The sequence below is a fragment of the Amblyomma americanum genome, chromosome 1 (genome assembly GCF_052857255.1).
Source record: "Amblyomma americanum isolate KBUSLIRL-KWMA chromosome 1, ASM5285725v1, whole genome shotgun sequence".
NCBI lineage: Eukaryota > Metazoa > Arthropoda > Arachnida > Ixodida > Ixodidae > Amblyomma > Amblyomma americanum.
In genome coordinates, this window is record NC_135497.1 from 538,921,643 (window position 1) to 538,949,500 (window position 27,858).

The 27,858-nt window shown below is 47.5% G+C and overlaps 1 protein-coding gene across 1 annotated transcript in view; it reads left to right on the forward strand.

The window, feature by feature from the left end:
• Positions 1-27,858, forward strand: part of LOC144129281 (uncharacterized) — a 108,239-nt gene that overhangs the window by 44,035 nt on the left and 36,346 nt on the right. Inside the window, exons 7-8 of the mRNA XM_077663300.1 lie at positions 10,733-10,835; positions 21,277-21,395. Of these exons, the coding sequence (XP_077519426.1) occupies positions 10,733-10,835; positions 21,277-21,395 (222 nt within the window). The remainder of the gene's footprint in view (positions 1-10,732; positions 10,836-21,276; positions 21,396-27,858) is intronic.

The following is a 27,858-nucleotide window of genomic DNA, read 5'->3' on the forward strand; positions in this document are numbered from 1 at the left end:
TCTGTGAGCAGTGTTATGAATACGTTTGTGATGTTGAATTCACTGTGATGACCCCCTTTTTGAGCCTGCTTGCCCTTGATTGACCTTTGTCAGACTAATATTTGGGTGGGGAGAATTTTATCCAACCCCACTTCAGCTTTTTTAGCATTATGCGAAGTCATCAATAAGCGACTGAGACAGGACCTACATGTTAAAACCTTTAAAACGCACCTTCTGGCTAAGATGCTACCGAAAGGTCTACAAGCGAAGCTGACACCAGCGATGAATAATCTATCGAAAGGAGACAAAAAGAAATACAGCGACATATTGAAATCAGCCTCCCGAGAATTAATCAAAATCACAATTCGGCATTCTGAGGAAGCAGGGGTGAACCTTGAACAGAGGATCGCCGGGCTTGAATTAATATTCCTGTTTCTGCACTGTAGGCCGAAGAACTAGACATTTAAAAAAGAAAAAAATATCAGAAATAGGCATAACGAAAATTAGTAAGTTTACATGGGACGACGTTCCCCATCGCGAATAGCTGAGAGAACTTAGTAGGGTTGGATCAAATTCTCTCCACCCCTATCTCGTTCATCGAAACGTCAATGAAGCCTAGACACTCTCACAAGGAGGTCCTCACAGTGTAGACAACACCACCAACCTATCTATAACACCGCTCACAGAGTATGACCGAGCTGTCATACCTAGAAGGCTCACTTTTTTTCTCGCACAGGCAAATACAACGAATTCCAACTCATGCAATATCTCGACCACTTCGCCAGAAAATTTCGTCTGAGAGAAAACTTCTTAGATAAGCCCAACCCCTCCCCCCGCCACAAAAAAACAAAAACTCAGACTTGCACTCAGGAATCCATACTTGGACTCCCAACATAGAGAGGGAAAACACTTGCATATTTATAATAAGGCAGTTCAAAACGACATTATTCAAATTTTAAAAATAGCAGGTTCGGACCAGAAAATCTTCATAAACAAGAACGTACTGCTATGAAGGCACCGAGCAACAATTCCGACATCTTCATAAAGCCAGCTGATTATGGTTGAGGCATTGTTATCTTCAACAGGGTGGCTGTATAGCAGAAGGCATCAGACAGCTTTCTGTCATTAAATTTTGAAATTGGCTTCACGGCGATCGCACCGACGAACACTCAAAAGCTATATCTCATATCATCCTTCACCTCACAAAGCGCAATGAAATGTCCCCAAAACTATGCAGGGCACTCATAGCTACCAGTTTATTTCCTGGGCCTTTTTACATGCTACCTAAGTTACATAAAGCCGGTATCCCTGGAGGGTCAAAAATTTCCGGAATCGGCCCCATCACAGAACCAATACCCAAGTACATTGACACATTAATTAGTCACATTTCGGCCACACATCCATCCTACGTCAAAGCTACAAAGCTCTTTCTTCACCAAATAGACAATATAACATAACCCGAAGGAGCCATTCTTGTCACCACAGATGTAAGATCCTTATCTACAAACATTCCCCACGCCGGCAACATTGCAGCCCGTTTAGAATCTTATGAACAGCACAGATTTCAGGGATCTCCAAGCCCAATTTATTAGCAACATTAGCCAAAATTGCATTAGAATATAATAGCTTCGAATTTGATCTTCATGATTGTTTAAAAGTGACACCACTAAGGGATTAAGAATGGGCCCAAATTAAGCCCACATCTTCATGCACCACATGAAGTCAATTTCTTTCATGTCCAATTCGGCCGTCCTTTTACAAGCGCTATTGAGATGACATTTTTATATGGGCAAACACAAAACAACAACTTCTATATTTAATTGGCAGTTTTCACTCCGTACAAACATCAAGTTTACGCTCACGTACCCAACATACCTAGTAATTTTTTTTGATGTTCAGATTCTGCTCGACAAGGGGTCGCTTCGTACAACCGTTCATAGAAAACCAACCGACTCCTAGAAATAACTGCATATTTAAAGCTCTCTTTCCCGCCACTGCACATTAAACGTTCCTTATTTTTAGGCCCGACGTTTTAGAAGAATCTGCTCTAAAGACTTAGGCTTGCATGACAACTCAGAACACACATACGCAAAGTGCTCTTAGCACAGCGCTATCTACCCTCCCGTATTGATGACGCGACAAACAGAGCTTCAAATCTGAACCATAATCAGATATTCCAGGGGTAGCGAAAAAATAACTGAAAAATTGCGCTATGAACCATACTCTCACATATAACACTAAAGCTCCGAAAATAAGCAGAATTCATAGTAGGCACTTTAGTATCTTCTAACAAAGTCAATGACTATCTAATGTATCTACATGCGCACCCCGCGTGGTTTACAGGCGCACCAAAAAAACATTCAGAAGTATCTACTCCGAATTCAGAATAATCTACTTAAAGGAACACAAAACTTCCATATATGGATGTCGCCCCTGTGGTAAAGGTCGCCGCAAAGTTTTCAAACACATGCTTATTACGTGCTCCGCAACGAGTACGGTGGTCAGGCGTTCTATCAAAGGCAATTTTGTCCACGATTCATCACACATTTACTCTCTCCATGAATGCACTCTGTGTAACCAGCAATACATAGGACAGACAGACACTGCATTCCGCACTCGGTTTGACAATCACCGTGCGCACACCAATTCTCTCCCAAATCTTTCCTTATCCAAGCATCTAAATTCAGAAGGACACTCATTTTACCAACTAAAAGCAACAATTTTTCAAGGGGGCTTCAGAAACATTCGACAACGTGAACAATGTGAATTATAAGTTATCCACAAGTTTAATATCATTCAAGGAGCTCTTAATGACAAGCCTGCTACTCTTTCTCTTATCCACACCCTCCAAGGAAAATTATCCTACACTTCTAGTTAATCGGTCCACTTACATATACTTTTATAACTCCTAGTATAAATCAGATGCCATCATGCCCTCCTTACTCAAACAACCCTGCCTCGTGCTCTATTGATAAACAGCCGTTCTTCCTTGCTAATTTTTCTTTGTTTTCTTCGCTTTTTCTTGTGAGAACTTGAAAGCTTTGTACACAGCACGGCCGCCCTCCACTATAAACAGGTACTCCCGCTGAACTCGGTTCGACAACCCGCCCAGAGAGAACCAACTGGAGCCTCAGGGAGAAAGCACTGTTCACTGAAACGCGGACCGCTCGTGCGAGTTCTTACCCACATGCTGGTGACAACGTAGCCCATTTCTTCGCTGACATTCCAACTGTCGGCTCAGGGCAAATTAGTGAAACCCCTCTGAAAGGCGCCTGGTTCTGCCTGTTCGTCCCCGCCAGTGTCACTTGCGCAGCGACGCCTCTTAGGCCGCGCATGTTCAGTGTCGCCCATCATTGTTTTTTGCTTGAGTATTTTGTTTGTGTTTGTTTTGTTTTCGCACGCTTGTTGCCGCGCTGCCTATGTCCCCCGCATCGCCTTCCTCCCCATTTCTCTCGTTTCGCCACCTCTTTTATTTATTCTTCCTCTCCCAATCTTGTCCCAGCCTGCCCCCTTCACCCCCAATTTTTCATTTAATTATTTCAGTTGCTGCATTTTGCGGGATACATACTATTTCGCTCTCCTCTGCAGCTCACAAACTTACATCGTCGATCTGACGCGATACCACTGCTGTCCTGAAGGGGACCACACCGCGGTCGAAACATCCACAATAAATGTGTCGTTGTAGAAATGCAGCCTATTCCACCTAACCTTTACCATGTGGAACCCAAAGCAGCGTAAACACACACACACACACACACACACACACACACACACACACACACACACACACACACACACACACACACACACACACACACACACACACACACACACACACACACACACACACACACACACACACACACACACAATCACCAAAAATTGTAGATACATCACAGGATTTAATTCATAACGTTTCGGCTGGGAGACCAGCCTTTTTCTAGTATATATATATATATATATATATATATATATATATATATATATATATATATATATAAAAGAATCCAACTGCCACACAAACCAAAGAGCACCGGGGTACCTTTTTATTTGTAGTGTTGATAAATTATTCCCATTAGTGGTAACTGGATAAAAAGCAGAAAAGAAACCACATGCCACGGATGGGATCCGAACCCAGGAACTCCGAATTGCTCCTTGCTTTCTCTGCTTGTTGGCTACTTTTATATAGCAGTACAAGCCCCTTATATCCGTTACCTAAATATATATATATATATTGTCACCGGCGAAAATACAGAGAACCAAACTGTTCACTCGGGCGAGGTTTGCCAACACCGCCGCGCTCGTTCTGGACAAAGAAGACGTTCGGCCACGCGCTCGGGAACACAGTTCGACCTCCAGGTGGCGCCGGCAGAAAGTCAGCAGCGTGGCATTGCCCCTCCCATCTAAGAGGCATCGACTCGATGCCGCACGCGAGGGGAAGAAAAAAAAATAAGGCGAAAGGTAATGGCCGGGTTCGGTCCGGGGCTAACGGGAATAAAACGGCTTCATTCGCGCCACGTGGACGACCTCGGACGTCGGGTGTCGAGAGGACCGGGCAGATCCTTGAGGGAGCACCTCGTAGGTCACCGCGCTGAGGCGGCGTAACACCTGGTACGGACCAAAGTAACGGCGAAGAAGCTTCTCGGAGCGCCCTCGCAAACGGATTGGGCTCCACACCCAGACTTGGTCACCGGGTGTGTAAATCACCTCCCTGCGGCGGAGGTTGTAACGCTCGGCGTCGCGTTGTTGTTGGCACCGGATTCGCTGTCGAGCAACTTGGCGAGCAACTTCGGCGTCACGGACAAATTGGTCGGCATCCACGAAAGAAGAGGGAGTAGGATCCGGAAGAAGCATGGCGTCCAGCATGGTCAAGGCTTCGCGACCGTGCACCAAATGGAAAGGAGTGAAGCGCGTCGTTTCGTGAAGCGCAGTGTTGTACGCGAACGTTATGTAAGGAAGTATCCGGTCCCAGTTCGCGTGGTCATCGTCGACATACATAGAGAGCATATCGGCAATTGTCTTGTTAAGCCGCTCAGTCAGTCCGTTGGTTTGCGGATGGTAAGCCGTTGTCTTTCGATGACTGGTGCCACTGAGTCGAAGTACCTCGTTCGTAAGTGCCGACGTAAACGGGGTTCCCCTGTCAGTTAATACGACCGTTGGAGCTCCGTGACGAAGCACAATGTTATGAATGAAAAAACTTGCGACTTCGGCGGCGGTACCACAGGGAAGAGCCTTGGTCTCACAGTAGCGGCTGAGATAGTCAGTGGCAACAGCAATGTACCGGTTACCCATGGAAGACTCCGGAAACGGACCGAGTAAGTCCATGCCGACCTGTTGAAATGGGAGGCGCGGGGGATCGATAGGCTGCAGGAGCCCGGCTGGTTTAGTCGGTGGCGTCTTCCGGCGCTGACATTCTCGGCAGGTTCGGACGTAACGGCGGACAACCGCAGCAAGCTTGGGCCAGTAGTACTTGGTGCGTATGCGCGCCAACGTGCGGGAAAACCCGAGATGGCCCGAAGAAAGGTCGTCGTGGCACGCGCGCAGAACTTTGTCGCGAAGCGCAGCTGGCACTGCAAGCAGATAGACAGTGTCCGTTGGGCCGTAGTTCTTTTTGTAGAGTACCCCATCGCGCAAGCAAAACGATGACAGTCCGCGCTTGAAGAGCCGAGGTGGAGATGGGGCGATTCCTTCAAGGTATTCTATGAGGGGCAGCAGGTCAGAATCGGCCCTTTGTTGTTGGGCAAGGGTGGACGTGGTGAGAGCACCAAGAAAAGCGGAATCGTCGTCGGACTCGTCAGTGGGGCACAGGATTGGGGCGCGAGATAGACAGTCAGCATCGCTGTGTTTCTGGCCAGACTTGTGCACGATGGTGACATCAAATTCTTGTAACCGAAGACTCCATCGAGCAAGCCGCCCCGAGGGATCCTTCAGGTTCGCCAACCAACAGAGTGAATGGTGGTCGCTCACGACCCGAAACGGGCGGCCATACAAGTACGGACGAAATTTCGTAACGGCCCACAGCACAGCTAGACATTCCTTTTCCGTTGTGGAATAATTGACTTCTGAACGGGACAAAGTGCGACTGGCGTAAGCAATCACGCGTTCTAGACCATCCTGCCGCTGAACAAGGACCGCGCCGAGGCCAACGTTACTAGCATCAGTGTGCAGTTCAGTGTCGGCCTCTTCGTCGAAGTGGCCAAGCACAGGCGTACACTGCAGACGGGACTTGAGTTCTGTGAAGGCGCTGTCCTGGTCTTGGCCCCAGATGAAGGATTCAGAATCCTTCGTCAGGCGGGTCAAAGGCTCTGCTAGCCGGGAGAATTTGGGAACAAACCGGCGATAGTACGCGCAGAGGCCCAAGAAACGACGCAGGCTCCGTTTGTCTGTTGGCTTAGGGAAGGCAGCTACGGCGGCCGTCTTTTCGGGATCTGGACTAACACCTCGTGCGCTGACAATGTGGCCAAGAAACTTCAGCTCTTGAAATGCGAAGTGACATTTCTCTGGCTTGAGAGAGAGACCAGCGGAACGTATGGCCTCGAAAACAGCACGCAGGCGTTTCAGGTGCTCATCAAACGTGTCAGAGAAGATCACGACATCGTCAAGATATACGAGGCATGTCTGCCACTTCAGACCGGACAGCACGGTGTCCATCATTCGTTGGAACGTGGCTGGGGCCGAGCACAAGCCAAAAGGGAGTACCTTAAACTCGTATAAACCGTCTGGCGTAATAAAGGCGGTCTTCTCTCGGTCGCGTTCGTCGACCTCTATTTGCCAATACCCACTGCGGAGGTCGAGGGATGAAAAGAAGGTGGCATGGCGCAGGCGGTCTAGGGAATCATCAATTCGGGGCAGAGGGTACACATCTTTTTTCGTGATGGTATTCAGGCGCCTGTAATCGACGCAGAACCTGAGGGTGCCATCTTTCTTCGTGACGAGAACAACAGGCGATGCCCAGGGGCTCGTGGAAGGTTGGATGACGTCGTCCTGGAGCATCTGTGTAACTTGGCGGCGGATGGCATCGCGTTCATTGGAAGACACGCGATAAGGACGCTGGCAAATTGGTCTTTGGTCGTCAGCAACGACAATTCGATGCTTGGTAAGCGGCGTCTGTCGGACCTTGGAAGTTTCCGCAAAACAGTCGCGGAAGGAATAGATTAGGCTTTGCACGCAGTTTTTCTGACTGGCCGAGAGGTGCGGGTTCACGTCAGTCGGAATGGCTGTAGCCGTCGCGTCGGCGAGGTCTGACGTGGTGGATAAAGAGCACTGCCTCGTACACTCTCCAAGCTCGTCAAAATAAGCGACGACTTCTGACTTCGTCAAATGTTGCGGTTCACGAGTAAAGTTCGTGACTAAGATTTCGGTACGACCATTGGCAAGGTCTACTAGGCCTCGGGCGACACAAACTTGCCGAGCGAGTAGCAGGGACATGTTCGCTTCAGCAATGCCAAGAGCGCCGGTGCTGTCAGTACACTCGACTGTGACGAACTTGCTGGCTCGCGGAGGGATTGTTATGTGGTCGTCACATATGCGCAACATTACTTTACAGGGCTCGGTGGTTGTGTTAACGGCTCGCTGGGCGGAAAAAGATACCATGAGTTCCTGAAGGTTTATGATCGCACCATACTCGTGAAGGAAATCCATGCCCAGTATGAGGTCCTTTGAACAGTCAGCTAAGACGGCAAAGGAGCCGGTGAAAGTAAGACCACGGATTTGGATGCGGCAAGTGCAGACGCCGATTGGTGTCACGACATGGCCACCGGCAGTGCGGATCACGGGTCCACACCAAGGCGTCAGAACCTTACGGAGTGTCATGGCTAGCTCCCTGCTCATCACAGAAAAATCAGCGCCGGTATCGACGAGTGCGGTCAGTTCATAACTGTCGACGGTTACTAAAATTTCAGCGGAAACTAATCGTTCGCAGCACGTCGGTGGGGTCGTCGGATCGGGTCGTTGACGCTCGGGCCGTCGCGTCCAATCGTCGGGTGGAGGCTGTTGACTTCGTGCAGCGGCGGCGGCCCTACCCCCGGAGGACGCCGTCTTCAGTTTTCCCGCCGAGGGGACGTGCCTCCGAACTGACCGGAAGTTGAGGGCCGACTGGGCGTAGCAAAGCGCCTCGGGGATGGCGATCGCGACTGTCGCCGCTGTGAGGTCGGGGGCGGCACTTGAGAGTTCAGGTACTCCTCTATGTCCCGCGGTCTTTCACCATAGCGCGGTCGAGGCGCGTCCGGTGGGAATCCTCTCAGACCCATCCGCCGGTACGGGCAATTCCGCAGAACATGGCCGGGCTCCCCGCAGTGGTAGCAGAGCGGACGATCGTTGGACGTTCGCCACACGTACGCTTTGCGGAATGGAGGGCACGGGTCCTGCTGCTGCTCGATGGGACGCACCTAACGATGGGGTGGTGGTGGTTCGGCAACGGGGCGAAACGCTTGCGGCGCCGGGGCAGGTCGGCGCAGGGCATCGCTGTAGGACATTACGTGCGGCTCCGAAAGGGGTGCTGGGGGTGGCTGCACCGCTCGCCGGATTTCGTCACGGAGAACATCGCCTGTCGAAGGTACGCTTTCTGACGGAGCACTCAAGTGGAGGTGTCGCAGTTCTTCGCGGACAATGCTCCGCACAAGCGCTCGCAGCGCCTCATCCCCGGGGCCTGGCAAGGACGTGCAGTACTGAGCGGCCGCTACATTTGCCTGACGGCCGTATTGGGCACTCCGTTCCTGCAAGGAACGTTCTATGGTCGTCGCTTCCTTGGCAAAGGCGGCGACAGTTCTCGGAGGGTCGCGCATGAGGCCAGCGAACAGCTGCTCCTTTACCCCACGCATAAGGTGCCTCACCTTTGTAGCTTCGGGCATGGCTGGGTCGGCCCGATTGAAGAGGCGGGTCATGTCCTCAATAAACATGGCCACGCTCTCGTTGGACTGCTGTGACCTGGAGCGAAGGGCAAGCTCGGCATTCTCCTTTCGCTCGCTCGAACTGAACGTGGCGAGCACCTCGCGGCGAAAAGCTGCCCAGTTAGAGAAGGACGCCTCGTGGTTCTCGAACCACGTTTTCGCCGAGTCTTGCAGTGCGAAGTACACGTTCAGCAGCTTTCGCTCGTCGTCCCATTGGTTGAACGCGGCCACACGGTCAAAACCGGCCAACCAATCTTCTACATCCTCGAACCGGTCGCCGTGGAAGGATGGTGGCGACCGAGGTGCAAGAAAGACGAACGGCGGGGCACTGCCGAAGGACTGACCTGTCTGGCTGCCAGTGGCGGAAGTCATGGCCCGAGCAGGAATCGTGAGTGGCTCAAATTCGGGTTGGAGGCCTCGCAGGCGACGGCTAGCTTTGTGGACAGGTGTGGCGTCTGCTCGTCGGGGAGAAGCGTCAGGGCTATCGTCCCGGTCAGCGTACATGGGATGATACCCAGCACGGCTCCACCAAAAATGTCACCGGCGAAAATACAGAGAACCAAACTGTTCACTCGGGCGAGGTTTGCCAACACCGCCGCGCTCGTTCTGGACAAAGAAGACGTTCGGCCACGCGCTCGGGAACACAGTTCGACCTCCAGGTGGCGCCGGCAGAAAGTCAGCAGCGTGGCAATATATATATATATATATATATATATATATATATATATATATATATATATATATATATATATATATATATATATATATATATATATATATATATATATGTAGACAAAGTTAAGGAAATGAGAGGCTCGTTCGACAAGCTTATGAAGGGAGCCAACAGTCACCGAAACCAAGGTGCATAGGGGAATGTTTAATTTTTTTTTATATGCAGTGCTGATCGGTGGAATAATAATACTTCGATTAGTATATCGCTTGAAGAAAAATACTTATAAAGCAGCAGAAAAAGCAACCATGACGCCGGTGGGATCCGAACCCACGACGTCCGAATATCGCGTCCGATGCACCACCAACTGAGCTACGGCGACGGCTGTCCAATTTGCTGCTCTCGTGGGCACTTATATTTATTGGGTGTAAGCGAACCTTGAGAGTGTTCACCAGCGCCACCCTCCTCCATAGCAACGAACGTCGCACCTCCTGAATTACCGCGACCGTGACGTGAAACGTCATCTAACGGCGAGGGCGTAAACTGTGCGAGAGCCCTCTTATGCTACCTATGGCATCAAGACTGCCAAAACCGAGACCCTCGTTAAGCTATTAGCAGACAAAGTTAAGAAATTGAGGTGCTCGTTTGGCAAACTTATGAATGGAGCCAACAGTCACCGAAACCAAGGTGCATTGGGGAATGTTTAATTTTTTAAGGTGTAGTGCTGATCAGTGGGAAAATAATACTTCTATTAATCTATCGCTTAAAGAAAATTATTTATAATGCAGCAGAAAAAAACAAGCATGCCGCCTGTGGGTTAGCGCAAGGGCATCTGTGGAGGAAAAGCACCATGGAGCGAGGCGTACGTCTTTCCTTTACTCAAGGTATCGTTAAATGAGTACTTCTGCGCATTACAACTGAAGAAGCCAAGCACCAGGGCATGGAATAGCTTGTACCCATTGTATGACCGCCGGCTACCCAGCGGTACTGGGAATCGAAAACCGCACCTCCCGCTTGCTAGCAGCATGCTCGAGCAAAAAAAAATCTGCGCGTTGGTCTCCAGTGTCGCTTTAGATCTGAAATAATTCGAGGGCCATGACAGATATCTGGGAATGCATTTATTGTTAGTGCACCTTATAAAACTCGCGCCTGTGTCGGGAACATCATAGACCGTAGCCTGCACCCCTAAACGCAGGGTTTCAAACGATCTTGCCACATGGACTCGGAGCACCATACAGGGCAGGAGCAACTGGACTGGCAGTCGCCCGGCGTTGACATTTTCATGAAGGTTACGGATGGTAAGTGCGCAGAAAAAAAAAAACGCAGTGTTCGTTTCATAATTCCACGGCCACTAGTGAGGATTGTGGTACCGCAGTCCCAACTCTTTTCTAATGCCGCATGGTGAAGTTGTGTTTCGAAAATTCTTCCTTTTTCATTAAATTTTCTGCCTGAAAATTTGCAAGTTACTCGCGAATTTTGAGAAATACCACAGTATTGAGCAATAGTTTTCAGGCTACAGGTACATTCCAGTGAATACAGAGATCCCAGCCATAGCAAGGGTCTAACGCGGTTACAAACGCAGGAAATATGGGGGGAGAAGTACTTAATTTTCGCCATTCCGCAAAGCCTTTGCCGACAGGCTACACACAGTTACTTTTTGGGTGTCCATTTTTATTTTGTTTTGAAAAAGATCGCCATGCGAGTTAATTTTTAAATGAACTGAAAACGCCGCGGGCGACGTTAATAAATTATTGCAAGCAATTTTGCACATTTTCTTTTCGTTTTGGCCGCGCGAATCTCATGACTGCACCTTTACGCAACGGTCGACTTGAGAATTTTGGGTACTACAATAATGATGACGTCGGCGTCGCTGAAAGCACTGATTGATCCTGTGTACAACCGCAAATCTCGGTGACTTCACATTAATTGCGACCAACAGCAGCTCGCGCAGCATTCAATAACTTATTAATGCGACTGAAACTTCTTGCAAGACACCTCCTTACACCAATGAAATTAATGAGCTCGCTTATTCACATTCGGATTTGTGTGTCTGTAGCCTATTAAGGCCGCGTTCGAGCCTTCTGAATGCAGGAAAGTGTCGACCGGACATAGGTTTCTCGTTCCGCCTCTTTTATAAACAGACGCAACAAAGCTTTATGACGTACACGACAATCAGGGCTGAACCCCTTACTGCAGTCGACTCATCGTTAGTGGGCTCGCGCCGATACTGCTTCCTAAATTACTGTCATAATGCACGACAGCGGCGACACTGCGGGCGTTCCAGTTGCCCGCAGATCAATGCAAAACGTTTAGAAAGCGATTCTGTAGCGCGGCTCTTATCGAGGGCTCCTACACCGGGTGTACCAATGAAGGGTCACTGAAAGTTTAAAATCAGAGTCCTTGTTAACTGAAAACGATTGATTGTTGTTGTGAGACGCATGGTTTCGTCAGCATTATTTGCTCGTTCTCCAAACTTATTTGGCAAGTGCATTTGAACTTTTTAAACATTCGTGTCAGGAATTAAATGCCAATGTGGAAGTGGTAGATACTCATTCTAGAAAAAACAGCGCACACAGGACAGGGACCAAGGGAAGAACCGACGAAGAACCGGCGCTCGTGTCGTCGGTTCTTCCCTTGGTCCCTGTCCTGTGTGCGCTGTTTTTTCTAGAATGACTACCTACCAACTCGCCCAGTCTTCCACATTGGTGGTAGATACCATGCGGAACTGCCCGCCAAAGTGTTTGCACCAAGATATAATTTACGCAGAGTATTTTTTAGAGAACTGAAACGAAAGACTGCGAAGTAGATTTAGAGACTCTTACCTACATTGGTGAAGAGAATCGCCTAAGTAGGAGTAGATTTTGTAATAAGGAAGTAATCACTCAGTAACACTTATCCAAGCGCAGCCGTACAGCTTTTAAGGAAAGCTAAAGAAAAATTCGTCTCGAACCGGGGTTTCAACCTGGCACCACCGCGTCACCGGTGCATTCGAGACTGAGCTAACGGAGACGGCAAGAATATGGTGGGTGAGCGCTCATTAAATTGGTTTACAAGGCTTTGACGTTCCAAAACGACTCAAGCTATAAGCTACACTGTAGTGAAGGGCTCCGATAATTTCAACCACCTGGAGTTCATGAACATGCACTGACGTGGGTCAGTAAACAGACCTCTGGAATATTGGCTCTATCAAAATTTCACCGCCGCGGCCGAAGTCAACACGCATGACGGCTAGATAATGGCAGGGTGAATGCGATTTCATTTGGGTTATGAGGGTTTGTTTTAGGGGGGTTTGGGTTGGTTTATGAGTACAATGCTACACGAGCTCAAGCACTCAATGCAATGCAATACCCGCAAGTACTCTTCTTTCATAGATTCAAATATCGCGGAGACTCCTCATGCTGCTACTATCGGCGACCTGTGGGGCTTGTGAAACAGAGGATGCCCTTCCCGACCCCCTTTTAGACTAATTTTTGCACAAAGAGTTCTTCGGGAGCAAGGTTTGTTGCTCTACGAGTTGGTTGAGGTACAGTCTGAGAAAAACAGCGCTTGCAGACAACGAACGAAAAGGAGGAGGACACACAACTGCGCTGTAGAACAAGGAGGACAAATAACTGCGCTCTATAACAAGGAGGACACACACATGCGCTGCAGGAGGCGTTCTATATCTCGACCAATAAACGGATGCGCAGCACCACGGTGGACAGGTGGCAACTACATTAAAATGATGTCAATTATATCATGTCCGCCTCGTTTTTTGGGACGCCGACTGACTCCGGCTTTTCTATTGAGAGCGAGACCTCGAATACTGACGCTTTAAATGTGCGCATAGAAGGAATTTGTTTGTTCAACAGAGCGGATTTTTTTAGGCATGGAATGCCACTGGAGGCACACCTGTTCCCAGGTCGTCCCGCGCTGCGTGCCTTGAGATCCACGCGTTTCATGCGGGTACTAGGCAGTGCATAACCAACAACAAAGAGGCGGGAGGTCTAGGATGGCTCGAGTTTCTTCCCGAGCTCCAGCGACGCTGAATGGACTAATGGCATCAAGACAAAATTCATCCCTGGGCACAACTCCAGCTTTATTGATGTGATGAAGATGAATTTTTATGGCGCAAGGGCATCTGAGGCCAAAGAGTGCCATGGCACAAGGTATTTTGATTTCTCAAGGTGGGGTCAAAGACCTAATTCCCAAGAATTTAACCCTAATTAAGCCAGGCACCAGACCAGGGGAAAGCTTGTACCCTTTCTATCACCGGTGGGTACCCAGCGGCACTGGGGATCGAGCCCCGCACCTCCCGCATCCGAGGCAGATGCTCAGCCATTCGGCCACCGCTGCTGTTCAGCTTTATTGGTTTATCCAGAATCACTTATGGTTTACCATAATTTGGGTGCCACTACATGTTCTTCAAGGGCAGTCGACTTAGTCCGACTCACGCGATCACGCTGTCGGTGCCTTTCTTCATTTGTTGATCGCTCTACCGAGTGCATTACATGTGCAAGTTGGAAGCAACATTTATAGTGCATTTTTATTACGAAATGTGTGGTGCTTCGTAAGCATATTAAACTGCAGAAGGATAGAAATTTACGCGAGGTGTTATGATGTCATGGTGAATCTATCGCTTAAAAACACGAACGAAAAGGGGCCACAACAGGGTGCAGGGCTTCTTTTGTTTCCTTTCGTGTCGCCGTCTTTCGCACTAGTATATTCATCAAGATGCCGTATTAAATGATGCAAGATGTTCACTGAAAGCGCTTTGCACTAATTCGTAATTCATTGCATTTTCCTTGCACCCAGAGGGAACGCTGCGGACACGTCATTAGTTTGGCTGGCTTTGCGATCACGCAAAAATTTCAAGTGTGGCGAGCTTGTACTTCTCTCATCACCTAGCAGACGACACGCATGATTTCAATGCAGCAGTGGTTCTGCAGGTTACGTTAGTGTAGGTTATGCTTGAAAAATTATGCACCCAATATACATAATGCATAATCACCTTGACTGACCAGAAGCTGTGTAAAACGCTAATCCATAAGAAACGAAATGTCAAGGTGTGGAGCTCGCTGACCTTTCCGCGAACTCGTTGGTCTCGTGTTCGCAAAAAGGCCGCTCCAGTGGGGTGGGAAGTCGACAACAAAGAGACCCGTCCCGTCCCGGCCTCCCCTTCTTGCAGCAGACGTCGTTATTTTCCTCCACGCCGTCACGGGCATAACCCGTCTTAAGAAGCCTAACCATGTATAGCGGAACCATGTATAGCGGTCGAAATGTGTGCGTTGTCAAGGGGTTGCCGAGGCTTCGGAAATGAAGGAGGTACGGCTGGGTAGGAGCCGAGTCATCATGAATCCCATTATTCCCGTAACGACTGTCGTCTTCTCTTTTAATGTGTTCTGTAAACAACTTGAGTGATTGTCTCGTCGGCATATGTTTGTCGCCTGTGCGAAAGAGAAAACATATGGCAGTGTTAGGAAAGTAGTAACGGCTGTGCCGTGGGTGCCGTGGGAGAGGGTGGTCGCGTTTGTGCTCTTTGTGTATTTGATTGCAACCTCTCCTTTCCCAAATGTTTAATCAGCTCTCATTTCCCAAATGTTTAATCAGCACTCTTTTCCCAATATCTGATTAAATGGCGGAAACCTTATTTTCTTTTCCCTAACTGCTGATTGGTGAGGTGTGTCACTTGTAAACTTATTGGCTGCTGTCCTCGCAAAGGGCGGAGACAGAGGGTTTAAAAACAAGCGCTGTGGGTTGAACGGGTTGCTGCATTCGCCTGATCAATGGTTTAGTCATGCAAATAGTTTTCTCCTTGCTTTGCTTCTTGTTTTATTTATGTTGTGTATACATAGTTAACATTCTCCTTTCTTTGAGTAACGTGAACGTTTGCAAGTTAGTACCACCGGGAAATTAAGAAACCCCAATTTCATCATCAACAAAGTGTTTCCTCTCATCTCCACCTGAAGGGGGAAACTGAACTACAGGGCTCCAGAAATTAGGAAGGTTTGCTTACTCTCCGTTGACTACAATGTGTTTACTAAGGTAATCGCTAATAAACTCTGTACAACATCAGACTTCAATGAATCAAGTCATCGGGCAGGCTTTAGTAAAGGATACTCGACAACCGACCATATTCACAATGTCAATGAGGAGATAGATAAAAGTGCAGAATACAATCATCCCCTTTAGCTTTCGCAGATTGCAAAAACCAAGACTCAGTGGAAACCTCAGGAACTATGCCGGCATTCAAAACTTAGGATAAGGAAGGGCCGAGAATAAGAGTTAATAGAGATTACCATAGTAAACTGCTATATGCTGATGAAATTGTTTTGCCAAGTCGTTCACGCAGATGAGATAAACAGAGCAGAACCGTCGGTCCAAAAATATGGGCAAAGTAATGTACGACAGTCTTGGAAGAGAACAGCTATTTAGAATTGCTGGCAGGGTGCTGGAAATGGCAGAAGAATAAATCTGCTTAGGGCAGGTAGTGACCACATATCCGACTCACAAGATCGAAATAACTAAAAGAGTAAGAATGGGGTGAAGAGCATTTAGCACGTTCCCTGAGATGATGACTGGCAGTTTACGAGTATCTCAAGAGAATAAGTATATAACAGCTGTATCTGAGCAGTACTCACCTATGAGGCAGAAAGGTGGAGGATACTGAAAAGGGTTGAATTTCAATAACGGACAACGCTGTCAGCTATGGAAAGAAAAATGAAAAAAAAGGCTTAGTGGCAGGAGAAGGGCAGATTGGGTGAGAGAACAAACGCGGGTTAATTACATGCTAGCCAGAATCACAAGAAAGAAATGGGCTTGGGCAGGGCAAGTCCTGGGATAAGATATTCGATTGTTCTTAAGGGTAACAAAGTTGATTCCAAGTTAAGGCTAGCGTGTCACGGGATGGCAGAAAGTGATGTAGGCAGATGAGATGAGGCAGATGAATAATTTTGCTGTGATAGGGTGATCGCTGCTGGCACAAGAAAGGGCAAATTGGATAGACATGGGAAATACCTTTGCTCTGCAGTAGGCGTAGTCAGGCTAATGATAATGCTGAATCTAAAGTTTGGAATTTCATCAACAGCGGAGAGCTTTGCCCTTTGCACCGATGCGAAATAATTATATCAAAGGAAAATGGACTGTTCAGCGCCCCATTTTAAGCAAGCGTGTATTTTTAACTTTATCATTCTGGTTTCAAATGTCAAAATACGCTCATTAGCCAGTGGTGATCCCGTCTTCAAGTTCACTCCGCTTTTTTACACTTCTGGGGCTACATTGGGTGTTTAGGTCTCGTGCAGTTGAACAGGTTTGAGACTACTTCAAGAAGAATAGGGTTAGTGGGGATTTATTGCAGCCTGGGAACGGCCCATTTGCTATTGTGTGATTGGCAGTAGAGGCGGCTCAGGACAAGCTTGCTCCTCAACATTTTTATCACATATCAGGGGCAGCACTGGCCAAATTTTTGAGCATTACGAGCAACAGCGACACGTAGAATTACATGACATTTGGCTCAATCATCTCATGTGAAATCATCGAAGTCTCAGGTTCTAGCTCTTTTCTAGACGCCTACTATCTTGAAGTTTTCCCTTTAGGCACAGATCTATTTCACAAAAGAACTATGCCTTAAAATACACCATATTCACAAAATTAATGACAGGCACAGCTAGCTGCCGCAAACCAACTAGTGCCCAATGAATGCCTGCTGTTGCCTTCTTAGGTGAATTATTTTTTTGTTACAGAAATACTACCCCAAACCTTTTTTGGCGCCGAATGGCGAAGCTTTTCAATTTCTAAGTGTTTGATCACTGCGATAAATAGTCATTTTCATTGAGTTTCTATACACCTCTTTCGCATTTATAAGAGTGAACGTAGCCTTGGTCACAAAAGCCTCATGCCACTGTTAATGCGCCAGGTGTGGCTGCGCTTTGCTATCGCGGCGCTTCAATACTCCGCGCATTCTAAGTATAAAGAGGGCGATGGAAGCACGCCTTTCACTCTTGGGGGACGCTTTATAACAGCAGCGGTCAAAATCTGTTGGACACATTACTGACACTCGTCCGTTGCTGAATTATTGTTTATTTTTATTACCTTATAAAATATGTATTATTATTGACTATCTTGATTTTCTTTATATTGTGGCGAAGAAGACGATGAAAGTTGCAGTGGCGCAGGCAGGAGCGCTCGCGCTAGGCAAGCGGCCATTAAATCACCTCTTTGCCATCAATCATCGCGTTTCTTTTTTTGGCTGGCCGCCAGTAACATTTGGTGTGAGATGCGGGATATCATCGGCATCCTGGTCCGGGAGCTTCAGCGTCCGGCGTCCGGCGTCCGCCGTGGTCGTCGGCCTTGCGTTTCTGGCTTGCGTCGCTCGGCCGTGCCCCAGCCTTTCAGACCCTAACCGACCTCGCCATTGTCCCCCCCCCCCCCCCGCCCCGTCCCTCGCCCAGACCACTCAACACGATGAACTTGACCCGACGCAAGGATCTGACCTACCGACCCCACCAACACCAGACACCGCTTACATCTGAAGACAACGTTCCCCTGCCCAGGCCGTTCGGCGCGTCCTGGGGCCTCGACCGTAGGCTCCTGGTGACCTGTGGCCCGGAAGCATCGTGGACGAGGATTCAATCAGCCATCTCATAACATCATGGCAGCCAGGACCTCACCACTTTCTTGTTGCTGTCCTACCATCCTTTGAATGCCGTAACCATTCCTCGCGTCTCTTTGTCACCGATGGGGACGATCGTTCGGTGGATCCGGGTAGTGTGACAAAGAAGACGAAGAACTGTGCAGTGGCGCTGGCAGGAGCGCTCGCGCTAGGAAAGCGGCCATTAACTCACCTCATTGCCGTCGATCATCGCATCTCTTTCTTCGGCAGGCCGCCACGTAACATTATTTATCCATTTTTATTCGGTCAAATGCAATGAAATGTTCTTTCCCATGCTTTTACTTAACACCTGTTGTAGCACTTTGCTGCCTGGACAGACAACAAACATCTAGTGCTTAGGATGCTTAGGAAAACATAATGAATCATTTGAGTGCGACCAAAGTTTTATTTCTTTCGATTTTTTGTAACACTGAAAACCAACGTTGCGTCAATCACTTGCGGATTCGTTTCGATCACGTAAGTCGCCGTTATCACCCGAATGTTTAATTTGCGAAAGCCGTCACTATAAGCTGTGCAGTCTAAATTTTCACATGCATCATGATCAAGCAGGAAGCGAGAGCGTTAATGAGAAACCGTGCCTCTCAAAACCACGGATGTTTAATCGCACTCACAAATTTTCATTTGGAACACAATCCGATTTCATTTTTCCATCATGGAACACACTGCCACATTCACCCTATAGATGCGAGCGCTGACAAACTGTGCCCGTGAACTGCGAGCATGGAACTCACCGATGCTGATCGTTCGCTCTGTCGAAGCATGGTAGCCATTTTTTTCTTTGTAGCAGACCCTAATGGTATACCACGCACGAAGGATGAACATGGGGCGAGCCCCTTCACACAATTTCCTCGAATGGCAAGACTAAAGCAAGCGTATAGTACTGCTACAGATTATGTACTGCTCTGCCAGCAAACCAAGATGGCGTCGGCAGTAGGCGGCGCTAGGTATACTATACATGGCAGCATCCACCTTCCAAACTCAAATCCTGCATAAAGCTGTCCCTGAGTGGTGTGCCACTAAAAGAAGTGCCACAACGGCGAAGAGAGGTCTACTCGAACAAATCCCTCACTACAATCCCCATCGCTGGAAGCTGCACTATGCCGACAATGTGCCCTCAACGACCACTGCTCAAACGTCACTGCTTAACCTCGAAGGTGGTGCCGGGCGGCAGGGGGTCGGGAAGAGTGCTTCTCGCTCTACTAGGCAGTTTCACTAGCCTGAACGGAAGGAAAAATTCTTGGCGAAACACACCACTAACGCATTCCCGCTGATCAAGCCGCGCTGACGCAGCGCTCCTAGTCCGTGAATGTGCGCCCTGTGAGAAGCACAGCACCACTCGCTAGTAGGGGGGATTTGTTGGGATTTTAGATTAAAGGGTTTGAGTTTGTAGCTTTTCAGAACACATGCACAAAACACCGCGAACAGTTTGAAACATCGTAGAAGTGGCGCATTTGTTGCGTGTGATCCTGATATGTATAGAAAGCGACGATGCCGCTCCACAGCGGCAGACGTAGAAGGTAGAATAGCGTTGCGACGATTCAGAAGAATACAGCGGCGTAGGCGGTGGCAGGAGCGCATGGGTGTTTCATTGAGCTTGGCTTCACGCGAGAAGGGCTTCCCTACTGGCCCGGGCTGCCGCTGCAACCCCCAAAGGCGCATGGTCTAAAGCAGCCAAACCAGTGCTGCCCGCTTGCGTCTACTTTACTCTGAATAGTAGAGCAGCATTCTCGTTCATGCGAGCATGGTAGTTTAGCTCTGGCAGGCTGCACAAGCGGAAGGGCTTGAAGAGGGTTTTGAAATGTTTCATGCATGCCCGTAAACATTGTGATCTCTACAAGTAAATGCATTCGGTACCATTTTGATTCATAGCTGCACATAGCACTAGAAAAGTGCTCGGCTTAGTTTTCTAATAAAAGACGCATAAGCTACAAAGATTTAGGCATGAACACAGGAAGAAAACCTTCGTTTCACCTATTTCACGCTTGGTTTGGTTTGTTTATAGAAACCTACTTTCAAAGCGGCTCAGGCTGTAGCGGACGCCTCAGTGTAGGTCTGCTGATAATTTCGACCACCTGGGGTTCTTCAGCGTGCACTATCACACAGTACACATGTTTTTAGGATTTCGCCCTCATTCAAATGCGACTGCCGCGGCCGGGGTCGCACCCGCGTCTTCCGGTAAGCAGCCGAGTACCATATTTTTTAGGTATGTCTACGCGCTCTACGTAGTTATGTAACATACGGACCAATGTAATAAGAAGAAGAAGAAGAAGAAGAAGTTTATTCACATCACATTACATGATGCAGGAAGCCTGCAGAAAAAGCTGCCAGAAGCCAGCTTGACAGGGCCGCAGGCCCCCTTTCATTGGCAGTTTGCGGAATGTCGTAAAAAAAAGTTTATACACAGCATATTTTATCACAACATGTAAAGAAAAAAAAAGTGAAAATACAACATATTAAAAGAAAAACGCTAAAACATATATACTGTTACCATATTTCAGTGTAACACGTGCTCATATTTTTAATACATTGATGGGGAAACATTATAGACACAAAATCTCGTTTTACTTCGTTTTGAAAAGATCGCGCAGTGCTTTGAAAGTTATATTGTCGAGTTGGATATTTTTAGCTTGCAAACTGTTTAGTAATCGGGGTAACTTGTTTTGCAGCATTTGTAGACCTAAAAGAGCTCAAGTTGGATAAACTAAGTGAAAGGAACAGATGTCTAGGCCTTGATTTGCGGTAGAGCTAGTTTTCAGGTTAAGATAGAAATTCATCATTCCAGGCAGTTAGAACCATCGCTCTCGGATTAGGATTTTTTTTCTTGCAATGTTTTAATTCTGAATTTCGTTTTATGCATTAATATTTGATCCAAGCTCAAGGGACTTGATTCCAAATAATTGGTAGTTCGCGTATTGTTTCAGGCACTCATGAAAAGTTGTCTTCTCGGCATCGTGTTTAAGTAATTCGCCTCACAATAGAATTCTTGCTGTCATTGTTACTAAGCGCAGCACACAGTTATTGCGCATGCTGGTTTGTTTCTCGGCCGCAGGGTACGTTATAACAGAATGGCGCGTATTTTTTTTTTACAGCTCCTGCCACTCTGACGCGAGAGCAGATATGGTCGGTGCTGCGAACTGTGTGGTATTCAGTCGCAAAATATCCCAGCATGACCAGACTCGCGGCCGCTTATTTTGCCCGCATCCTGAAGGTAAGCAGTGCATTAAAACCTTTGGCGTGTCTCTTGGGTCTCTGCTGACTGCTCTGAAGTGACTTCGCCGATCATCGCATTCACGCGCCTTCTAAGAACTTGCCGTCTCTTTCCAAGTGAAAGCACGGACACAACTAAACAAACGAAGAAGCCAATGACGGCGCCGAGAAAGAGAGAGAGAGAGAGAAAGAGAGAAAGGCTTGTTTGGCTCGTAAATTTTGGCTGCGGAGCAGTGGAATCATTTGCCCATGGCCCCTCTGGCTGCTCCGGCCCGGATCTTGGCCGCAACAGCAGCTGGGGCTTCTTGGTGACCCATCTCCAAGTAACAGGGCGAAAAAAGCGCTCGTTGTGTGTTCTTGTTTTAAGTGTCCTGTCTGTGCTTTTCGAGCTGTTTGTTCGAGCCGGATCTTGGCCCGCTCATTCAACCTTCGCTGCTCCTTCCAGGGCCTTTCACACGTATCAGGTGCCTTTTGAGGTTGTTAGAAGGACGTGCGCCACGTGAACGTCGTAGTCGGCTAATATACAAGATGGTGTTTCGCTGACAACGCGAGCACAGGGTATGCTTGCGCGCTTCATCTGTTTTCTTCTAGCTTCGCCTGTGGGGGCTGTTGCGCGTCGTTCTTACGAATGCATTACATGGCATGGGTAGCCGTTTTCTGAGAGGCCTGTCTTAATGCGCCTGATTTACTCGGTCCTTTTCCCTGTGATTAAGCAAAGCTTGAGTTCCCGTTTAAAAACCGACGAGGCTATTGATGGATTTTGCCCAAATCAGTGAGCTCAAAAAAATTGAGGTACTTCCCTGAGTATTCTGTACACGCTGGTCGCGATACCGTTTGTTGCTAGCAGGATGAGTACGTCTAGTAAGACCCAGGACACTATCTGCATAATAAAAGACGGGAAATTGCCTTCCAATGCCATAGAAGAACACCATAAAACACGAGCAATTTGAATGACTGGAATTACACAGACTCGAAAACGTAAAAATTCTTCTCTATGCGCCTGCTCAAGCATTCTCTCCACATTCAGACGACAAGTGAAGCCATATACAGGACACGGGACAATCTATCCGGAATACACGTGCGCTATATTAGCCACGTTTTTGTTTAATCAGCAAGAGCACATCCGTTCCTCTCTTTTTGCTAACAACGCATCCATAACGGTGCTTTGCTCGCACTGCTAAGGTGCGATCCGCTAGCACAAAAGTGGCAAAAGGACCGCAAATAAATACGAACACATAGGGTCAGAGCTAACACGTAAGGAGTTACAAAGCAGGGAGCGACCAGCTAGTGCAACCGATGTTTTCGACGCGGATGTGTTGGCATACGTGGCTGTCCGTTTCGTTTTCCTTCTTTTTCTCACGCATCCTGAATTTCTGGACCCTTTAACGTAAGGCAATTTATTGGCGTTGGGAGAAGTCACCGGAGCTTGAGGAATCGTCCACTCGTTTGCAGAATGGTGGCACGCGTGTCCCTTAAAAACAAAAACGTAGAAATCTTAAGCGCCAGAGGGCCACGTACTGGCCCGCTTTGGCAAATTGATCGGCGAGTCCTCCGCTTACTCATGTCATCCTCGATCTTCGTCAGTCGTTCGACGCTGCCACGGAAGAAAGCGTCCTTGTAACAACTGCGACATTGCACCTACGCACATACCACTCTAGATACTGCCAGATGTTACTACATTCGTCTCCTAGGTCGTAAAACTGAGTAAAAGGGCACGTTCGGAGGGAAGTATACAGCTCATATTGAGCTATTCGTACCTGTTATATAGTGCTAGTTTTACGAAATGAAAGTACAGCAAGATGTTAAATGTGTCAGCGCCCTGAATCATGTGGTAGCCGTGGCAGTTGAGGTATTGGACGAGGAGTAATAAACAAGTTTACTGGCGAAATGTATGTCCCTCCCAGTGGCAGCCTCAGCATCATCAGCCTGACTGCGCTCACTGCAGAGCTATGGCATCTCCTATATCTCTCTGATTAACCCTCCTCAGTGCTAGCTGCGGCCACCCTATCCCCGCAAACTTCTTTATATAATACGGCCACCAATCTTTCTGCCACAAGATGCTACACTTGCCTTCTCTTTCAATGCACTCCGTTACTCTAAAGTACCGCAGGTTATCTTTCCATCGCCTTACATGCCATGCCTAAATTCTAAAGTAACTAATCCTGGTTCCCCTTCCGCAGCCCTGCTCTTCTGGCTGAGCTACAGAAGTTGAGCGCTGGCCAGACCAAGTTGATCACCGAAATACTAGGCCCGAAAACGCCAGTTAAACACAACGGGTAAAACAATAACAGGCTTGAATACTCATGTGGCTGAACACGAAATGCATTACCAAACAATGATTCACCTCAAAAACGACATTGAACAAATGGACGCAAACACACTGAACATGTCTAAACAGATTGAGGAGCTTAAAACACGCCCAGAAGACACTGAAAACACAACAAAGCGCAATGACCATATTCTGTATGGCATCCCTGAACCTACCAACAATAAAACGTGTGCTGAGTCGAAGACACTAAACAATGATTTTTGTCGCAATAATTTTGAAATAAATTTCCAACCTAACGACACAGAAAGAGCTCATTCTCTCGGTAAGCATTCAGTCGAAAGAACTCTTCGCATACTCGTAAAATTACTATCTCACAAAACCAAAGACGAACTTTTATGAGACACGAACTACACTATCGAAGAGGGCTTCTTCTAGCCCGTTCTATACGCACGGAAGAAATTCCTTGCATTTGCCAAAGCACCTTCTGACCGGTAACATCTGTTGTGCTCTCAGAGCGCAAAGGAAGAGATAAAGTGCCCAGTGAAAGCTTGTCTTACATATTGCTGCTTGAAACAGATATTGTCACTTATCTTTAGCACATAAGCACTATCATTATATTTACTTTGCTTCCGCACAAAAGCAAAAAAGTTTTGTTCTCTCTTGATGACTATAGATTTTTATGGTGCAAGGGCATCTGCGTTTTCAGCTTCTTTCTTTTCTCGAGCAGGTACACAATAGAACGGCCTACCCTATGACATCGTCGCCATCGCCTCATCATCTGCTTTTAAAGATTGTGTAACTGATCGTTTTCAGTGATATGTAATAATCACCGTTTGTTTTCCTGTACAAACTGTTATCCGACCCCTTATGTAACTCCCCCTGAAATTGGGGCCTTTTAGCGATAAAACTGAACATAACTTCCTCTCGATAACGACTAGCATGCCATTAACCCGTGTTTATTCCTTGGTCAAATCTGCCCTCTTCCTCTTTCATGACTTTACACCGATGGTATTCCTTTCCATAGCTCACTGCGTTGTATTTAAGTTCAACCTGTTTCGTTATCCTCCCATGTTTCTGCCCCTTAGGTGAGTACCGGTGAGGTACAGAACGAAACTGTTTCGACGGACGTCAGTTAGTGTGAAAACTAGGCATGCTAATTAGTTACTGGTTAGTTGAAAATTACTAGTTAACTTTTTATTTATCCAAGATTGGTGATTTTTCTCAATGGCATGTTCTTAGTCGCAGAGTCGACAATGACACTTTACTTTTTAAAGGAACGAAACAGTCACACTCTGAAGACCTGGAGAGCACAAAACTCAGGCGTCCTTTTGCATGTGAAACCGAGAGCGCAACGTCCACTTATAACATGTTGCATTAAAATGCGGCGCCCAATTACCACTGTTTGCGGCGATTTCTCCTGCTTGGCAGCCTCAGCTTAGACCGCGGCTGGCTTTATATTGAGAGCCTTGATATGCGCTGCTGGCCATTTGGTTTATTTTACTTGATTTCCACCACTTCTGATGCGGCTACCAGAAGTTCCAGATGTCAGGCGTCACCGTCCGTTCATTCAATGATTAGGTTCAGCTGCTGTTCATTTATAATAGCTGCGTGTTAGGAAGCGCATCATAGAAATAAACGTTCGTCTGCAAAGCACACAAGGCTTTCGCAGCAGTCGCTGCATTGTATTAGGCACCTGTCTTTGCGAACTGTAGCGCCAATTTTACATGCGCGGTGGCATTTGCTTTTGAGGTGCTTGTTTGGAGGTACGCGTGCGACATAGCTATTGCAATACCACGGGTGTCAGCTCGTCCATGTGAAAATATTTCAACGCCGCTGCATGAACACTGTGGGAATGGAACGCCAGAGAAACTCCAGTAATCTGTTGCCGAAAAGTGACATTGTGCTAGCTTATGTGAGCGCGCAAATGGACGCGGAGCTGGCATCGAGACTGTATGCTGCCCAACATCCTCACCGTCTTACCGGAACTCGCCCCACATTCATTTTGATATTTAATCCATTCAGGACCACGTGATAAATTGATGCTCAGAACAGGAAACGGCCAGCTAGTGCAACCGATGTTTTCGACGCAGATGTGTTGGCATACGTGGCTGTCAGGCCGTAAGCAAGGATCAGGGAAATTACAAGCGCACATGGAGCTGGCTCGGCGTCATTTCGGAGGTCACTTTCAAGACACTGCTACCACCCACATGATGTGTGCCTGCACCATGAACTGAGACCAATTGCTTAGTAAGGCATGGTGCTGGGCTAGTTTGTTTAGCATTTTTTCTAGGCTTTGAAAAAAATCCACCTTGGAGAAAATAAATGCACAGAGACAAAACAATAGAGGCAAGGAGACAACGGACAGGCGCCAACTTCCAACTGTTTATTGAAGAACCAAAACCGCATAGATTTACAGCCTCAGAATACGCCCACTTTTTTCACTCCACGTGCCTTATCACAGCCGTAACTTATCACCTCGCATAATCAGTTTTGCACAGAAAATCATACTTCGCAACATACAAACTGGCATAAGTATCAGTCACACACAAAGCTGCCTTTTTCTTTATGTGAAAGGTTTCCAAAAAAGCCTCGCCTTTTTACTCTTGCTCCAGCCCGGAATCCTTGCCTTTTCCAGCCGAGGTACACACTTTCACGTATTAACATGGCTGACCAAATTGGAATATTTATCTTTATTATTTTCTACCTTTTTGCAATGCTTCTGCAGCTTTGTGTGTGAGTGATACTTCAGTCAATTTGAATGCGGAGGAGTACGATTTTCTGTGCAAAACTAATTGGAAGTTGGCGCCTGTCCGTTGTCTCCTAGTCTCTATTGTTTTGTCTGTGTGAATTTATTTGCGCCAAGGTGGATTTTTTCCAAGCTTCAAAAAATGAGACCTTGTGAGTTTCAAATACGGCTCGATTTCTGCAGCTTATGTGTCATTATATTCGTCGAAGATCCTGAATTTCCAAGAAAGTGCTCTGTGCCGACGAGGCCAAATTTCGCAGATATTAAAACGTCAAGTTGCAGCGCACACATTATTGGGCGACCAGAACCCCTACTCGCTTCGTGAGCATAAGCACCCAGTAAAGTGCTTAGCCAACGTTTGGTGTGTCATTTATAACAGCCGCATTGTTCGTCCTTACTTAATCGATGACAACCTTACTGGAAAGAAATACACAGTGTGCTTTTTAAAGGGCGCCGTTTCCAATGTTGCTTTAGGGTTGCCGCTCTCTGTGCTGAAAAAATGCGATTCCAGCATAACGGATCCCTGCGGCATCTTTTTTTATTGGTTCGGCAATTCATCAGTTTTTTCCCAACTGAAGTAAATTTTAATTAACCCGTGACTATCTCGCACGCCTTTTCCAGTTCCTGACTCCCGACGCAAATTGCAATTTCCTTCTTAAGAGTGTTCTTTTTTTTCTCATACAGCCTATTTATAAGATTTTTGAAAGTGTTCGCTGAAAACATCCGGTATCCAACATAAGCCTCTGTAAAGAAAATATACAAGCCAAAAATCTAATGCCAGTCATGTTGCTGCGAGGGACAAAAAATTTCGGTATGCAAGTAAAAAAACAATTTGCAGTAGTTTGTCTCTCTGGGTTGCAGAAACTACAAATGGCTACGTAAGAAATACGCTGAACTGTCTGAACGTTTCCGCTGACGCCGAGCATTCAACTGTGCCGGAGCCAGCAGTAGACTAAAGAGTAATTTTAAATGCGTACTTACCTCCGAGCACCACAACGTCGCCGTCTTAAAATCCTGCTGCAACTTCGTGGCCCGCATCATCCCACCGCTAGTAAATCTTATTGTTCCCCACTCCCGTCTTTCTAAGCGAAGTCCTAGATCATTGAGAGAGGGAAGATAGGTTTTCAACCATCGTTGCACTCGACGTCCGCGTGGGATGACGTTCTCATCTTCGATCAAGTATTGATCACCTAAAGGCGGAAATATGCGCGAGCGAGTATCGACAGGCGACTAAGAGAACGCGCGTTTCCGCGGCTGCCTTCATCGCATCACACCAAACCCAACCGCCGTCAGGAAGAAAAACGCCTCTCCCAAAGTTGAGCCAGCTACCTCCAGCCATCGGACGCAGGAGTCAATGCTGAGCCTTCGTCTGGGTATTCGTCAGCCAGTGCGGGTGATTTCAGTTTGCTATCAGTTACTTCTGCATCGCTCTCAAGCTGTGGAACGCCT